This window comes from Caretta caretta, chromosome 12, assembly GCF_965140235.1.
Source record: "Caretta caretta isolate rCarCar2 chromosome 12, rCarCar1.hap1, whole genome shotgun sequence".
Lineage (NCBI taxonomy): Eukaryota > Metazoa > Chordata > Testudines > Cheloniidae > Caretta > Caretta caretta.
The window spans coordinates 20,996,433-21,014,913 of record NC_134217.1 but is presented as its reverse complement, the minus strand read 5'-3'; the positions used below and the strand labels follow the sequence as shown (position 1 = coordinate 21,014,913).

At 41.1% G+C, this 18,481-nt stretch overlaps 1 protein-coding gene across 2 annotated transcripts in view; it reads right to left on the bottom strand.

Annotated features, from left to right (window-relative positions):
• Positions 1–2,703: 2,703 nt before the first annotated feature.
• VSTM2B (V-set and transmembrane domain containing 2B) overlaps positions 2,704–18,481 on the bottom strand; it is a 33,688-nt gene continuing 17,910 nt past the window's right edge. For both annotated transcript variants that reach the window (XM_048816773.2, XM_048816774.2), the window contains one exon: positions 2,704–3,409. In XM_048816773.2, coding sequence (XP_048672730.2) covers positions 3,321–3,409 — 89 coding nt within the window. In that variant the 3' untranslated portion in view covers positions 2,704–3,320. The remainder of the gene's footprint in view (positions 3,410–18,481) is intronic.

Sequence of the window (18,481 nt, the reverse complement as noted above, 5' to 3'; positions counted from 1 at the left end):
ACTCACCAGCCTGAGTTTAGCACAACGTGGTAGCGACTCAGAGTTACCACCACATGGTGGTATATATGAAATGAGCTGGTGTTTCAATCCAATGGCTAGTTGAGAAGTTTTCATCACAAATCCATCACTATGATTGGCAGTCTCATCAGAGAAGCCAGATTCCTCATATGTAGGGAGACTGAACAACCCTCTCATTCTCTTGTAGTCCCTCCAGAAGAGGATTCAGGTCGATAGTCCGAGGAAGCTTGCAAAAATGACTGCCTTTGCTGTACCTGTTCTGTTGACAGAAGCTTGTTGTCTCCATCGTGGTAAATAGAGCACCTGTCATGAGCACTAAATTCATTTATTTTTCAATATGTAAACAAAAGCAAGCAATCATACCATAGCCAGTCCCCATGAACTCTCAGAAGCACTCTGCCAGATAAGAGAGTGTGTTTATTTACCAGTTTAACTCATTAGGAAGAGTCCATTAAAAATTTGCATCTTAGCATACAACAAATATTTGAAGTAGTGTATTTGGTGTTGACCAGGGCAGAGTGGAGCACAGAACTGTTCCAAAGGAAGAGATTCTGGAAGAAGATTCACATCTAAGTGTTTAGGTATAGTAAATACTCCAATTTCCACTATAATGTTAAAACACTAAAGCTGACTGAGCTAGAGAGTTATACAGAATCCTTCATTGTTTGAGTCAAACATCAAGAGCTGCATCTCCAGTACTCCACGTACATGGTTGGCAGAGGACTGCATGGTGGCTAAAGAACTTTAAAAGCCTCATTTGTTTCCTGCTAATCAAAACACATAAAAAGTCAATCTCAAGGAACGGAACATCCTCAACACCTGCTGAAGTCATTGAACCTACCACCATTTTTGTCCACCGCCATCTGGTTATTTCTTTTTTAGGATTCAGTCTTGTAGATACAGCCATCTTCTCTTTGTAAGAGATATTCGGAAATGGTGCAGCAGGGCCTTAATGAAGTACTATAAGTGAATATTGTACATCTGCTTCCTCAGGCAAATCTTTCTGGAAATAAAACATCTGTAGGAAATGTAGCTCTTGAAATATCAAATAAGGGTGTTTCTTTTGAAAGCAATATCCCTTTCTCAGAAAAATGAAACAGACACAGATTTTGCTGTTTCACTGTCCAGCCCTTCTGGTCCCCTAGATAACAATAATAGCTAACTCTTTAAACTGACATTAGCACAGTGCAGTATTGAACAAACTATTTAAAAAATCATATATCCTTCAGGTCAGATTCCCTTTATCTCCAAAAAACAAGATTACATTTACAATTAGATTACTGATCAATATGAATGAAATCTGAAACAGCTTAATGTATTGACAAAATATGAGCCATGTGTACTGGCATTTAGCAGGCAACTCCTTATTTATGTTATGGGTTGGTTTTCTTCATATCGGTAAGAATATTTTCCTCTTTAAAAATCAAACTCAATTTGATCATTAGTGAAGCCTATTGACATTCATCACACTAGGGGTTTAAGATAAATGAATACACTGTTAAAATGTAAAAAGATTAACCTACTATTTTGTTTCTAAATATTTGCCCCCAAAATTCCATAACTGTAAGCATATTAAATATAAATTCCCTACTCTTCGACAGGAATTCAAACATATAAATGGAAATATTACATAATGATGTAAACATAAACTGGATCAGTTACAGACACCAGACAATTAAGCAGTAACAGTTTAAAAAAAATGGAGGACCTACGATACATATTTAGGGGTGTTGTCTAAACCCCCAGTATAGATGCAGTGCTCCAATGTAAAGCAAGGCTTGCACAGGCAAACCTTATCCCAGTTTCAAACCAATCTCAGTGTTTGAAGTTGACCTCTCCCCCACATAACCATTTTTCAGTAAAGATGAAGTTTCAATAACCATTCTGTTTTTTTAAGAGATGACATTTTTGTTAATGAAAATGTTCTCAAACCATTTTTTTGTGAAAAAATTGTTTGTTGCAAAAAGTCCATCTTTGGAGGAGAGGGGGGGAACCCTTTTCATTCAAAAAAAAAAAAAAGTCAACCAGCTCTACTTGGTATTTGTCAACAGAAATTTAAGAGCCTTATCCAGAACCCATTGCAGTCAATGGATGTTGGTTCAGGCCCTACTTATATCACAGAATCATAGGACTGGAAGGGACCTCGAGAGGCCATCTAGTCCAGTCCCCTGCACTCCTGGCAGGACTAAGTACGATCTACGTCACACAATACATTATTAGCTTTTAGTTTATTAATATTGCACATTTGAGAATGTAATTAATTTTTTTCATTCCACTGTTTTTGCAAGGATATTGTAAAAACGGATACATCCAAAATTTAACCTACCTTCAACATTCCATATTGTTTATTGGTTCTTCTGACTTTGCATAATGTAGCAGCTTCCCCAGACTGAGGTTATCAGCAAAGTGAAATAAATCTCTGCTTTGTGACCAGATACTAACACACCTGGCAACAGATTCCTTTTTTATATAGATTTAATATACAGTTACATGTTGCACCATCGTTCCTTTGCCCTGCTTGTTGTGAACAGGCAGGTGATAGCAAGATTCTTGGATGTTCTGAGTGCTTCAGAAAGTAGGCAAACAGCCATGAATTGTGACTGAAGGAGGAACACACAATACATGTAGCAATTCAGTGCTGTCTATGTATAAAGGCATTAAAACTCATACACAGCTGCAGAAACATTATTTCAAAATCTTTTTATTCAACTGTTATTCAGCAATATACAATACAGTTTATAAACAAATGTCTTACCTTGCTTCCAATCTTTATTTAAAAATAAATATTATTGACAGTGAATATTAATTATGGTAAGATGTGCCTTTTTTAATCAAAATGTCTCAAAAAGAAATAATTTACTTTAATTAAAAAACAGAAAAAGGAAATCCAAAAACCTAAACACAATAATCTACTAAAAATATTTCCCTTCTTTAGAAGGGCTTTAACTCAACATCTTTACATATTATCATAAAGATAACTGCTCAACAGTTCGTGCAAAATGAATAGTCAGAGGGAAGGTTTAGAAAAGAAAAAAAATTACATTAAAATAGAGAAATCATAGGTGCCATGCACAGAGCGTGGCTTTACACCATATCATCTGGAAACTAGATTCATTATTTTAGGTGGTTTATTTTGTGTAACATCCCCAAAAATATGTTCCCCCCTCCCCATGTACAGTTTGTCATGCTTCTTTCAGTCTCTCTCTGTCCATCTTTAAAACTACAGTTCTTATCAAGGGTTTGTTTTGTTTTTAAACAGGTTCCTTTTTGTTTGGCTTAGGAATATTGGATAAAATAGTCCATCAGTGGTTTACTAATAAGTGTACAAGCTTATGCAGTATTAACAGGAACATATATAGAAGTGGGTCTGTAGCATAAATAGGTCCTGTACCTAGAAAAGAAAAAGACAAGGAGAGAGGGATAGATTAATACCCTGTCTTTAAAAAAGTGTTACAACATAGCTTCTTAATATAGAAGAATATAGGAGGATTTATTTTCATCATTTCAGTCAGAGGCCAGAAGCTTAATTTTAATAGTAAGATCACATACTAGAGCTATCCAGCTCAAATGCCTTTATTCCCCAAAGCCTGCCTTTCACTTAGGTCATTTCATTATGCATTACTAATGGTATGGCCTAAACTTGGCTTCTGTTATAGCAGCTATTGAGACTTCTATCAATATACCTTAACCCATTACACCACTTCCTGACAGATGACAGGGATCAACCACCCAGCACTTTAAAAGAAAATGACAAATGCTGTGGCTGTACTCTGCAACATTCCTTGATCAACAAGACATGTACCAGTTTTGTTTGGAATTGAGGCAGCAAGGCCGAAGCATTTTGTTTACCTTCTACACATAAAGAGCAATATCTAGAAAAGTCAGATGTGGAAGAGACCGATTAAAGTCATCTAGTCCAAACCCCAGGAAGGGCAGGATTGTTTGGATTGTCTCAAAGGCTTTATCCAGATTAGTTTTAAATGCCACAAGTGATGGGACCTTCATCCTACCTCTTGGGACTTCTCCACAGTGTAGATGATCTCATAGTTAAGAAGAATTTTCTCACATACAGATAAAATTTCTTATACCTATTACCTTGTGCTACCTTAAATAATTCTTCTCCCTGTGATGTTTACAAGTACTCAAAAGGTGCAAACAGTTATGTTCCCAGGTTTTTGTCCCTTAGCCAAGTATATTTAATTCTTTTAAATCATTCCTTGCAAGTCAGGTTTTAATCTCTGACTCTTTTTTATGGCTCTTCTCTAAATCCCCTTCCCCCCTCCTCCCCCATTTGTCTAAATCATTCCAGTAACAAAGTGCCCAGAGCTCAAAATGGCAAGGATTCTCAGACTGGAGCCTGTGAACCACTTGCTGGTGACCTGTGGAAAGCTGGCTGGTTGCATGGTGCTGGCTCCCCTCCTGGTTTCCATCTGCTCAGTCACATTAAGATAGTGATAAAAATGCATTACCTACTTTCCTATATTACTTTTCCATGTAAGAAATTGCTTTAGATGCCACAAGGATGTTATACACACTGCAAGTGATCTGTGATAGTGTATGGGAGGGGAGGTGTTTCTGCAATTCGCACCAACGTTCTTACACTAGAGAGAACCCACACAGAGGCAGATTCTGCTGCCCTTATGTGAAGTAGTGCCTCTTTCCACGAGTGTTCTCATTGAGTGAACAAGACTGAACCAGGGGCTATCACTGTAGGGGTATCAGAATCTGGTCCATAGAGAGGATAAAACCCTGGAATTAGTGCATAAGGTATTTTCTCACCAGAGTCACAGAAAGAGTACTGGAGTACTGTTGTCAGCTGGGGTTGCCAACTTTCTGATTGCAGAAAACCGAACACCCTTGCCTGACCCCCTGTCCCCACCCATCGCTCACTCACTCCTTTTCACTGGGCTGGGACAGGGGGTTGGGGTATAGGAGGGGGTGAAGGCTCTGGCTGGGGGTGCAGGCTCTGGGGTGGGGCCAGGGATGAGGGGTGGAGGAGGGGGCTTCAGGCTGGGGCAGGAGTGTGGGAGGGGGTATGGAATCTGGGCTGGGGGTGTGGACTCTGGGATGGGGCCAGGGATGAGGGGTTCAGGGTGCTGGAGGGGGCTCTGGGCTGGGGCCGAGGAGTTTGGAGTGCAGGAGGGAGCTCAGGGATGGGGCAGGGGGTTGGGGTGTGGGAGGGGGTGCAGTTTCTGGGAGGGAGTTAGGATACAGGAGAGGGCTCAGGGCTAGGGCAGGGGGTTGGCATGTGGGAAGAGGTTCGGGGTGTGGGCTCCACTTACCTCAGGCGGCTCCCAGAAGCGGGCAGCATGTCTCTCTAGCTCCTAGGCAGAGGGGCGGCCAGGGGGCTCCATGCACTGCCCTCATCTGCAGACGCTGCCCCTGCAGCTCCCATTGGCCACAGGTCCCGGTCAATGAGAGCTGCAGAGCCAGTGCTCAGGGTTGCACCGGCACTGTGGACAGGGTAGTGCGTGGAACCCCCCGGCCACCTCTGTGCCTAGGAGCCGAAGGGACATGCCAGCTGCTTCTGGGAGCTATGTGGAGCCAGCCAACCGGACTTTTAGTGGCCCCATCAGCTGTGCTGACTGGAGCCGCCAGGGTCCCTTTTCGACCAGGCATTCTGGTCGAAAACTGGACACCTGGCAACTCTATTGTCAGCAGAGGCACCAAGGAGTATAACTGCCCTGCTACAGGTTGTTATGTTGTAGATCAAAACTGGGTCTTCCCTACTATTTTATCATATTCCCAACTCATATCTAGTTTGCTGTCCACTATCAGCTTTAGGCATTACTGCTTCTTAAGTGTGTTCCTCTGCTTTAATAGCTGCTGGATGCACTATTAAGTGCTGGAGCTTCTAATATAAGGAGTCTACAAGTTAAATGTTTAACTTTATAACAATGTAGAGAGGTTGGAAACGATTCTTCCCATAGCCAACTCCTTTCCATGCATCATAACAGTCAAAGAGTTTGCACAGAAATATTTCTAAAAAGGTGATAAAATACAAGTTTTGTTTTCTATTCATTAGCTACCGGCATTAAAAAGAAAGAAGTTTACACTGTGCCACAAGGTTGAGTTTGTGGGGCTGGCGGAAGAAACAGCTTTACACTTGTAAACCACCAAGTGTATTAGTTATGGAGTCATTGAGAGACAAACAGGGAACCATCCAGTGCTGTATTTACAGTCACTTTTCAGAGAGGAAACCTTCAAATGGGACATGAAGGCACTCAGTATCTCTGAAAAAAATCAGTCCACTTTTAATTTAGGAGTCAAGCTTTATATAACCTATTATGAAAACATTCGTCTGGGTTTATTCCACAGGTTTGCATGCAATGTGAGTCTCTCCATGTGCGTTCTGTGGCTCAATTAAAGGGAATACTTGGAAATGTTCTTCTGTAAACAAGGCACCACTGCTCAGATTAACTCATGGCCTACATTTGCCTCACCAGCAAAGATATATTACTATTCAATAGCAAAATAGTCAATCACAAATCTGCCAGCATGTTATTAAGAATTAATTTTCACACCATCTAGCTTCCAGACTCCAATGACTTTATGAGAAGCCACCTTGCATGAATGCTGCTTGCCTTCAGTTACTGGCATTTTATTTTAAGTCTTTCCATGTACATTTGTATATGGGACCATCAATTAAGTAACAGCTGAGCATTAAAAGGAATTTTTACAGAAAATCATTAACAAATGCAATTAACTAAGGCCGAAAAAGAAGCAATTCATAAAGTTGTTATTAAAGGGCATTAGAGATGTGTGTGAAAGGAGGGAAGCATGGCATAGCTGTATAAACTCAAGATCTAAAAAGGTATTTCCTGGTCATCTTTTGTCCTATAATTGAGTGTTGCTGCGAGAGAGGCGGAAGGTACAAGTGGGAAAAAACAGCTCACAAAGAGAAAGGGTCACACTTGGCACATCTAAACCAACTAAACTTCATGAGGCAGAGAATGAGCCTAATACAGGAAACACGTAACTCAGTTCTCCAAGGGTCAGCATATGTGGAAACGCAAAGGGCTAGGTGACGGTCAGGTGCAAGGAATCTGTGCCCTTCTGTCTCTTTGGAGGGGCTGGGTACATTCCCAGTCCTTGCACTCAGACAGCACAAGTGTTGTCTATGCAAATCTTTCCAGACTCCCCTAAAATGGGCAAAGAGGAGGTGGGATGATACCCACCCCCAAATCCTTGCACGTGCCAATGGAGCTACCTCCATGCAGGGGAGAGTGCATAGTTAACACTTTTGAAGGATGTATCAGCAGACATACTCTCTTTGTACTGCCTCAAGGAGCTTCTGTTGAGGCAGTGGGCCTCCTCATCACCCCTTCCCTCCCAGTCATAATCCTGCCCCAACTGTCTGCTCAATGGAGGCCCGTGACAAGCCAGCCAGAGTAACAGTACCTGGGACAAATGGAACCTGTATATAGGAATGGCTCTGGACACCAGATATGTCCCTATGACAGACTCCAAAGGCTGCTCTGACAGTTGGGACTGGGGTTACCTGGTGTAAGAGCCCCTCTTCTTCCCTCCCCCCTTTAGAGTGACCTTTCTCATGCTTGTTTTTTGCCCTAAGAAAAATAATTTTGGGGAAGGTGGAAAAGTTATTTAAAATTCTATTTGGCCTTTTAGTCATTCAAGAAGAGGGGCAAACGAAGGAAGTTTTTATATCAATATGTTTTCCAGATTTGTGTCTATGCTTATATAACTCACAAATGTTCTGTTTAGAGAAGCCCGGGGCAGGTCTAGGGACAAGGGTCTTTGGCATGTAGAAAGAAATATAGTTCAGAAATAACTACAGGGAAGAGTTCCCACTCCAGACATTCTTTTCATATCGGTATGTCTGGAGATCTGTGCATTACACATAAATAGGGCTCTGTTTACATCTACATATGAGCCCGTAGACATACAGGCACACTGAAGTCAACCGAGGGACCAAGTACAGTTAAAACTCAGTCAAAAAATGCAGACTATCATTCTGCAGTTGCTGGCATTAATACATTGTGCACATTGAAATAAAGGCACAGTGACCCCAATCCTCTGAGGTGCTGAAGGGCTCCTATAACTTCCAAGTGTCTTTGAAACACACTGATCCAAATGGGAACCGAGGGTGTTCAGTACTTGGCAGGTCTGGATCCTAAGGGCCCAAGCCTGCATATTACACACATTCTAAATTCTCATTTATAGCAACAGGAGATTTGAATGCCAGTGGTTATAGGATCAGCCCCATGTATGATGTATTTACTGATATACATGATCAATAGCCGTTCTCCTAATTTTTCCTTAAAAAAAGATACTGTGCACAAATATGTATATGCTAATACATAGTGATGTCTGAAAACATAAATGCATCAAGGTCAGAAAAAGCAAAGTTAAAATTGACCAGAGAAGCTGTTAAGTTGACCACATCCTTTACTGCCACTCTATTTGCTATTTTTTTGTTCTTATTGCTATCATACCAACAGATGTAACTAAATAGTTAAATGTTTGAGGTTTTAAACAATCTGTTTAATTTTTTGTGGTTTAAAGAGCAAGTATAATATAGCAAATGTACATGTAAAAACATGACCACTTCAACATCTCTATACTTATTATATGCATCTAAATCACTGGTACCATGAGTTCCAGCTGACAGCCCCATTTCCAAACTGTCAGCCTCATCTCATGCCTGGACCACTCTAACAGCTTTGGAGGGGCCAGCCCTTGAACTAGGGCATACAGGATTCATCATCTCCCACAGAAGCTCCACAGTTACTGTATATGGCCATCTGCAGCAAAGCCTAAGACTCTGCCTCTGAAGCAGGTGGCTGCTCTTGATGGCTATGCAAAGCTTGCCAGGGCACAGGTGCTCAGCCAGCTCCACACCTGCAGAGCACGAAGGTGAGGATTTGGCCTGGTATATTTTGTATGTTATTAAAATCTAAGATTGGGTAAAGGAGCACTGCTGCCGGTGAATAAACAGGACTTTGATTTCTAGGGTTCCTACAGTTCATTTAAGGAAAAAGAAAAAGGAGAATTTTAATAAATGGAAAAATTCCCTTGAAACAGCAGCTAAGAATTGATCATCTATAAATTTGGTCTTTTCACAGGTATTCTGAAGTGGGGCCAATAGCACCTGGTTAGGATTTCTCTTATTATGCCATGCAACCATCATCTGTAACTATATATAATAAGTGTAAATTTACAAGATCCGCTATAGCAAATTGTTCAGCTTGGCCAACACTCCTTACTGCTTTTAACAATTATTACAGGCTACTTGAATTCAGTGAGACATACTTTGCTTTCAGTTGCATCAGTGTAAGTCTAAGTATCTCCCTTGAAGTCAGTGGGATGACCCTTAAATTTACTTCCACAAGTTACTTGACAAGCCTAGGTGTAACTGAGCAGTACTTGGACCCAGATTTTCAGGATTTTTTTGTGAGAAAGAACTGTGGGATTGATCCAGATTTGAAAGTAGCAAACTACTGTACCGAGGATCCTGACCGTGGTATCTGTCTTTATGCAGTTACTTCTGTAGTGCAGACACTTGGAAGATGAAATTTCATTTTATTTTTAGATATATATTTGCTATTTTGATGTTATTGCTATCATACAAACATATGTAACTAAATATTTAAAAGTTTGATGTTTTAAAAATCTAATTACTTGTGGTTTAAAGAGAAAGCATAATATAGCAAATGTACATGAAAAACATGACATACTATATACTACAACTATTGATGTGTCATGAAATAATGGAAAAATAAAAAATATCAAATATTATTTTATTTAAATGAAGTAGTTTAAAAAAATTTAAATTTTGTTTTGCAACAAGCTTTCAAAACATTTCTTCTTCTTCTTCTTCTTCTTCTGCTTCAGAATTTCTGTTTTGCTGGAAATTTTGAAAATATTCCAATTTGGAATGAAAACAAATTTCAAAATGTCAAAGTTTCCTGCAAAACAGAAATGTGAAATTTCAAAGAGCAGTACTAAGCAATAATCCCAGCAAAATTAAGTGCGGATATTGTGAGACGAAGACACACTTCGCACTTGGGTACGGAGGTATACCTGAGATGAGCCAAGCAGAGTTTCGACTGGCCAGACATGAATGCCCATTTGAGAGAGCCCATGGAAGCAAAGCAAGATGTGCAAAGAAAGCATAGCGATTGACAACTGGAGGAGATGCTACAATTTAATGAAATCTCAGCCTTATGCAGGAAAAAGGTCAGAACACACCTGTCCACTTTTAATGAAAGGAACTACAAGGTCACAGTAGGTCACTCCAATTTGTATGTGTTGGACAATCAGGCAACTGAACACGCATTTTGCAACATCTGGCACACCTGACATGCTATGCTCAGACAAATAGGCCACAGTGCACTGCAACAGGATTCAAATGATTCAGCACAAGATGGCTTCCTCTGGGTACCCACAAAGCAATGGGAAGGCAGAGTGGGCAGTAAAGGTAGCAAAGAGGTCAATGGTAAAAGCAAAACAGATCAGAAAGGGTTGTTACCTGGCAATATTGGACCATCAGAATGCATTGTTCCAGGGACTAGATAGTTGCCCAGCACAGGGACTGGTGGATCAGAAGACCAAGACAGGGCTTCCTATGAGGGGCAGCCCAGCAGAGGAACAACTGCCAGGACAAGAAGCTCTTAAGAGAATGCCAAGCTAAGCAGCAGCCTGCTACAACAATAGAACCAAGGATCTGAGGCCATTACACACAGACAAGCAGGGCTGGGTCCAACCATCAAAGAGCCACACAAGGCAATGGCAAAAGATAATAGTGGGATATGCATCGTATGAGGTAGCTACAGATTCAGTACAGCAGTGGAGATGAAACCCAAGACAACTACAGAGTAGCAGCAGACAGCTGGCACACCCAGACAGGGCCAAGACCAAGACCAGGAGGATTTATAACGAGCCTCAGCCATGTGCTGGCATGACAGAAATACAGAGGACCAACAGAATAAAAGCAGCAACAGGGTAGAAACAAGTCCCCCACCAACAACAATAACAAAAACAAGATGACTGGTTCAAAGACCACTATATTGGAAGAACTATGAGGCCTAACAGGCCACAGTGGGCCGCCAGTAAAGGCTGTTTCCCATGGGTGGGCTACATACTGGAAACCTCTGGTCCCAGCAAGTCAGCAAATGCTTGCACAGAAGAGGCAACAAACATTACTGAATGGAAAGATGCAGCAAACTGCATGGAATTTGTAGGAAGGGGCACAGATTGCAGGAGGCACCAGGAAGTTAGTCTATGTGCACATATTGAACGCTAGCTGCAGTTGCAGCATCTCTGTAAAAAGTTCTCTCTAATTTCACAAGCGTGGAGCCCTCTCGTGTTATTTCCCTGCACACAGTACATGTCAACAGCACTCACTGTTGAAGAGGTTAAGGATTGAATGGATTGTGGAGACTGAATTATTCTTTCACCCCAGAAGCAGCCACTGCAGGCCATGCTTGAGACACATTAGTGGGGAACTTGCACCTCAGTCACTTATGTACCTATGCTGTAGACTCAGAGAAACAGAGGCCTTCATTTTCCAGGATGTCAATCCAACACCACTACAAGCACTCTCACAAACAAAACAGAGTCAAAAAATTCAGAACCAAATATTCTTCCTCTCATCCTTCCTCTTCTCTTTTTTGGGCTGGGTCTGTCTTATTATAGGATTGTCATTACCAGAACAGTGAGGTCCTGACCCTGGCTGGAACCTGTAGGTGCTATTGTAATTAATACAGATATAAGTTGTTAACTATCAATGTTAATTATTTTTAAACGGCAGCATGGAGGGTTTTATTTAGGAGTCTGAATATTCCATTGAAATGTTGGAAACCGAGACATAACAGCATAGTGCATTAGAATCCAAAATTAAATTGTTCAGTCTAGTTTCAGTGTCCAAGTTGAGTGAAATGCAAAAGTTAGATGAACAGCATCAATGAGGAAAGTGAACTAGTTATGAACAATTATTTCATTCTGATGGATTTAAAATGTTATTAGTAACAAAAACAAATACAATGGCTCTGATTTTGTTTTCTTACTCTAATATAAATCTGGAGTAAGTCTACTGAAATGACTGGAAGTACTCCAGTTTCACACCAGTGTAAATGAAAAGAAAAATGAAGCCCATACATTTTAACTTGACATGATCCCTTTAATTAAATTATTACGCCACACAGTAATGGGCTACACTACATTTGAATGACTTTGCAGTTTGAGAAGTAATTCTGTAAGCTGAATACACTCTAATTCCATCTTTATATATGTACATTGACATTAGCACAGTATTGCTTTACTATCACTGAGTCTTCGAAAGTTCCAGCCCCACAGCTGGTATCCCAGCTTTACTACTGCTTGGCAAGCACAACATTTTCAGTGTGGTGCCGAGGGATTTATCTACATCACTCATTAACTTAATGCAATCTTCCAGCCAAATCCTCGTACACCACTAGTTAGAAGTAGGTGCTCCATTGTCACAAAATTATTCCCAGCCTTTGGTAACATGAAGCTTCATGCAAGGCTACTAAACTCTCTGCACTCCACTAGTTTAAAGTCCTGACTTCCAACTGGCTCTGCACAGTTGGACCCTGCACATCCTAGATAAGCGCCACCGTGCAGCTAGAAGCAGAATCAGGGCCTAGATTTGGCTGATAGGATGCTGTCCTCCCACACGTTCTTAAACCACTGAATGGGATGCATTCACATTGAGCCACATGGGATGAAGCATGAAGTAGTGATGGTAATGAGTTTTTCACCCATTGCACACTTCTGCTTATGACTTAGAATTTTAACTCTCCTTCCATGATTATGGTGTCTTGAGAAAGCTACTTCACATCAGACTGGATTTACAATACTATGCAGCTGCGAAAGAGGATGCGAGCGGTGGTCCTTCTCTCTCCCGTCTTCTGCCTATTGCTGTGGTTTACCAGGTCACCGCAGACCCTCATATATGTTTGGGTGAAGGATATTCTTATTTCCTGTTTTTGTGGATTCCTGAAAGAGTAAAAAGTCCATCCCCCATGCCCCTCCCACCTGCCCACACATTTATACCTCAAACTCCTTGCAGAAATGGAAGTTAGTTTTATTTGCCAACAGTCCTGGGAGATCTTACAAAATTCCATCATCATCTTAAGTCTCCTCAATCACACCCAGATCCCCCCTCAACTTACTCCAGATCTATTTGAGCATGTGAGCATAGCCTCACTGTACTTATTAATCATGTCAATCCTCTAGTTGTAATGGAAAAATACAAGAAAAATTATTCTAATGATATTTCCAGCCCAATTGCACAGACCCAAAGATTCTGACACGTCAGATAAGGTTTGAAATAGCATCTGGACTATTCAGTATTTATCTAAAAAAGCATTTTGAGGTTCACCTGTCACAGTACTATGGTGCTGGGTTAGGGAAAAATATGGGGGGTGAGGTTGATTAAAGAGGATACAGAAGGTTTTGCAGAGATTGTGTATAGGGCTGAACAAGGTATATGTTCAACACTGGTGAGAAATCATATTTTTGTAAAAATAAATTAGATCTGTGAAGCAGTTGACTTTTTATTTTGTTTGCTCCTTCAGCAGGTGGAAGATGTTGGTGTCTTGATGAATGCTCTGCTTTTATATGAAATATGGATAAGGCTACATTTTAGTCATAGCTATTTTTAGTAGGCCTATTGATTAATTGCAATTAACTCATGCGATTAACTCAAAAAAATTAATCGCGATTAATCACACTGTTAATAGAACACCAACTGAAATTTATTAAATATTTTGGATGTTTTTCTACATTTTCAAATATATTTCAATTACAACACACAATACAAAGTGTAAAGTGCTCACTTTATATTATTTTTATTACAAATATTTGCACTGTAAAAATGATAAACAAAAGAAATAATATTTTTCAATTCACCTCAGACAAGTACTATAGTGCAATCTCTATCATGAAAGTGCAAGTTACAAATGCAGGGGTTTTTGTTACATAACTGCACTCAAAAACAAAACAATGTAAAACTTTAGCGCCTACAAGTCCACTCAGTCCTACTTCTTGTTCAGCCAATCGCTAAGAGAAATATGTTTGTTTACATTTATGGGAGATAAGGCTGCCCACTTCTTAATTACAATGTCACCTGAAAGTGAGAAGAGACATTCACATGACACTGTTGTAGCTGGCATCGCAAGATATTTATGTGCCAGATGCACTAAAGATTCATATGCCTCACATGCTTCGGCCGTCATTCCAGAGAACATGCTTTCGTGCTGATGACGCTTGTTAAAAAAAAAAATGCATTGATTAAATTTGTGACTGAACTCCCTGGGGAAGAATTGTATGTCTCCTGCTCTGTTTTACCCACATTCTGCCATATATTTCATGTTATAGCAGTCTCCGATAATGACCCAGCACATGTTCATTTTAAGACACTTTCACTGCAAATTTGACAAAATGAAAAGAAGATACCAATGTGAAATTTCTAAAGATAGCTCCAACACTCGACCCAAGATTTAAGAATCTGAAGTGCCTTCCAAAATCTGAGAGGGACGAGGTGTGGAGCATGCTTTCAGAAGTCTTAAGAGAGCAACACTCTGATGTGGAAACTACAGAACCCGAACCATCAAAAAAGAAAATCAACCTTCTGCTGGTGGCATCTGACTCAGGATGATGAAAATGAACAAGCATCGGTCTACGCTGCTTTGGATGGTTATCAAGCAGAATCCGTCATCAGCATGAACGCGTGTCCCCTGGAATGGTGGCTGAAGTATTAAGGAACATATGAATCTTTAGTACATCTGGCATGTAAATATCTTGCTACACTAGCTACAAGAGTGCCAGGCAAACACCTGTTTTCACTTTCAAGTGGCATTGTAAACAAGAAGCGGGCAGCATTATCTTCTGCAAATGTAAACAAACTCGTTTGTCTGAGCAATTGGCTGAACAAGAAGTAGGACTGAGTGGATTTATAGGCTCTAAAGTTTTACATTGTTTTATTTTTGAATGCAGGTTTTTTTTTGTACATAGTTCTACATTTGTAAGTTCATCTTTCATGATAAAAGACTGGTGATGTGGGAGGGAGGGTTGGCGGGATACCCTATCTGGCTTTACATCCCTGCAGCTCCTAGGTGGAGAAGGCAGGGCCTCCTCTGCTGCTCCCGCCAGAAGCGCTGGCTGCCATAGCTCCCATGGGCCTGGAACCGCAGCCAATGGGAGCTGCGGGGTCGGGGCCAGCAGGTGCCAGCAGCACACGGCACAGAGACCCCCCCCAGCCCGTCCGCCACCTAAGAGCTGCAGGGAGGCCCCCCAACCCCAGGTAAGCGCCCCCTCCTCCAATCCCCTGCCCCTAGCCCTGAGCCCCTTCCCACACACCTAAACACCAGCTGCTGCAGAAGTCACGGAAGTCAGGGAAAATCATGGAATCCATGACCTCTGTGACAGATTCACAGCCTTAAATATGGGGCATCACTATGAGCTAAATACTACCGTTATGGATGCATTAGAAGTATATAAACAGATTAGGTGGGGAGGAGAGGAGAGAGGCAATGGGGGAAATCTGTGAGCTTGTGCCATGAAACAATGTTGGGCTGCTCCTTCAATGTATATTTTCTAAAGCATTACAACGTTTTGCTGCCAGAGAATTTGTTTGCACGCCTGTGGGGCTACATAGGACAGACTGAGGAACTGATGGGGAAATAAAGTATAATGTATCTTCTGCAAGCCACCACAATTATCAAAAGTGGATGGATCTCTGATTACAGTAGAGTTCATTACAACTGAAATTTATTAGGACCAAATACAATATTTTCAAAACATTAGGACTGACAATCCCTTCCAAACATATATATGGTACAGAGGCCCATCAATCATCTTTTAGGAGGTTTTTACAGTTTCTGCTGGATCATCTGGTTTTGCACACTTTTTAAGAGGTTATAGGAGTCAATAGCTCAGTAGCATGATCCAGTAGGACAACTGCTATGTTCCTACATAGCACATTATTTCTGTTATCATAGAATATCAGGGTTGGAAGGGACCTCAGGAGATCATCTTGTCCAACCCCCTGCTTGTTTAATTACTGTTTGTTAATGGTTATATTTAATAGAGGCAAGTTACACTAATGCGTTTGGTAAATTTGCTGGAATGCACATAAGGAAGAGAGCAGAAAATCAAGACAGCATCTCTGTTCTTCCATGGCAGGATGGATACCTACAAATCATGTTAGTAAACTTGGGAGAGCCGAGCTCCCAGGGAAAGTCTCAAGAAGGATCAGAAGAGCACGTTTAAAGGAATCAGTGTGCTCGTATTCCCAAACAACCACTTGCACCACTTAGGACAGGAATTGCCACACAGAGCAGTCTTAAGGAAAGTCTAATTCTGCCTCTCATAAATACCAACATTTGATTATGGAAACTGTTGAATCAGGTCTGAACTCTGCATCCACAAAGCCCAGCAGAGAAATGTCTCTCTACGCATAAACTATAGTAATTTGTTCTTTCTAGCTTATACAGCCAGAATACTATTATACCAGTCTGAATTTAAATAAACTAATACAGTTCCGCTTCTGGGGTCTGCAGTCAGGTTCTTCGTCATGGTAAATTAATAGAATAGATTGCTGCTCTGGTGTCCGTGAGCAAGTCTCCATGATGTGGAACCAAGACACCAAAAATCAGATAAGAATATATTGCTGTGAACGTGCGCCAGTTATAGAATTTCCTATAGCAGTCTGCCTAGGATGCTAACAGAACAATAATGTCATTAATTTTCCCCCGGAGCTTTGATAATGTGGGATAAAAATACACTATTCTTTTTAAAAGGAAAGACTAGTGAGATTAGTGAAAGATTGATCTTCAGCTAATAAGCTTTAAAAGATATAAGAGAATAAATTACCACATTAGTAGTTGTTAAAATGTTAAGAAATTAGGACCCAGTCTGCAAACACTTTACTACTAGGCTCAGTGCTTCCTTCTGTGAATAGTCACGTTGCTATAGCGCCAACTCCAAACATCCAAAAATAATGAGCCAGCACCCCAAAATTAAGAGATTGATTTAAAAATGGTAGGTTTCAGAGTAGCAGCCGTGTTAGTCTGTATTCGCAAAAAGAAAAGGAGGACTTGTGGCACCTTAGAGACTAACCAATTTATTTGAGCATAAGCTTTCATGAGCTACAGCTCACTTCATCGGATGCATACTGTGGGAAGTGTAGAAGATCTTTTTATACACACAAAGCATGAAAAAATACCTCCTCCCACCCCACTCTCCTATGGGTAATAGCTTATCTAAAGTGATCACTCTCCTTACAATGTGTATGATAATCAAGTTGGGCCATTTCCAGCACAAATCCAGGTTTTCTCACACACACACACACCCCCGTCCCCTAACGCCCCTACTCTACTTGCGCTATATTGATGACATCTTCATCATCTGGACCCATGGAAAAGAAGCCCTTGAGGAATTCCACCATGATTTCAACAATTACCATCCCACCATCAACCTCAGCCTGGTCCAGTCCACACAAGAGATCCACTTCCTGGACACTACAGTGCTAATAAACGATGGTCACATAATCACCACCCTATACTGGAAACCTACTGACCACTATTCCTACCTACATGCCTCCAGCTTTCACCCTGACCACACCACATGATCCATCGTCTACAGCCAAGCTCTGTGATACAACTGCATTTGCTCCAACCCCTCAGACAGAGACAAACACCTACAAGATCTCTATCAAGCATTCTTACACTACAATACCCACCTGCGGAAGTGAAGAAACAGATTGATAGAGCCAGAAGAGTTCCCAGAAGTCACCTACTACAGGACAGGCCTAACAAGGAAAATAACAGAACGCCACTAGCCGTCACCTTCAGCCCCCAACTAAAACCCCTCTAACGCATTATTAAGGATCTACAACCTATCCTGAAGGATGACCCAACACTCTCACAAATCCTGGGAGACAGGCCAGTCCTTGCCTACAGACAGCCCCCCAACCTGAAGCAAATACTCACCAGCAACAACATACCACACAACAGAACCACTAACCCAGGAACCTATCCTTGCAACAAAGCCGGTTGCCAACTGTGCCCACATATCTATTCAGGGGACACCATCACAGGGCCTAATAACATCAGCCACACTATCAGAGGCTCGTTCACCTGCACATCCACCAATGTGATATATGCCATCATGTGCCAGCAATGCCCCTCTGCCATGTACATTGGTCAAACTGGACAGTCTCTACGTAAAAGAATAAATGGACACAAATCAGATGTCAAGAATTATAACGTTCATAAACCAGTTGGAGAACACTTCAATCTCTCTGGTCACGTGATTACAGACATGAAAGTTGCTATATTACAACAAACAAACTTCAAATCCAGACTCCAGGGAGAAACTGTTGAATTGGAATTCATTTGCAAATTGGATACAATTAACTTAGGCTTGAATAGAGACTGGGAGTGGCTAAGTCATTATGCAAGGTAACCTATTTCCC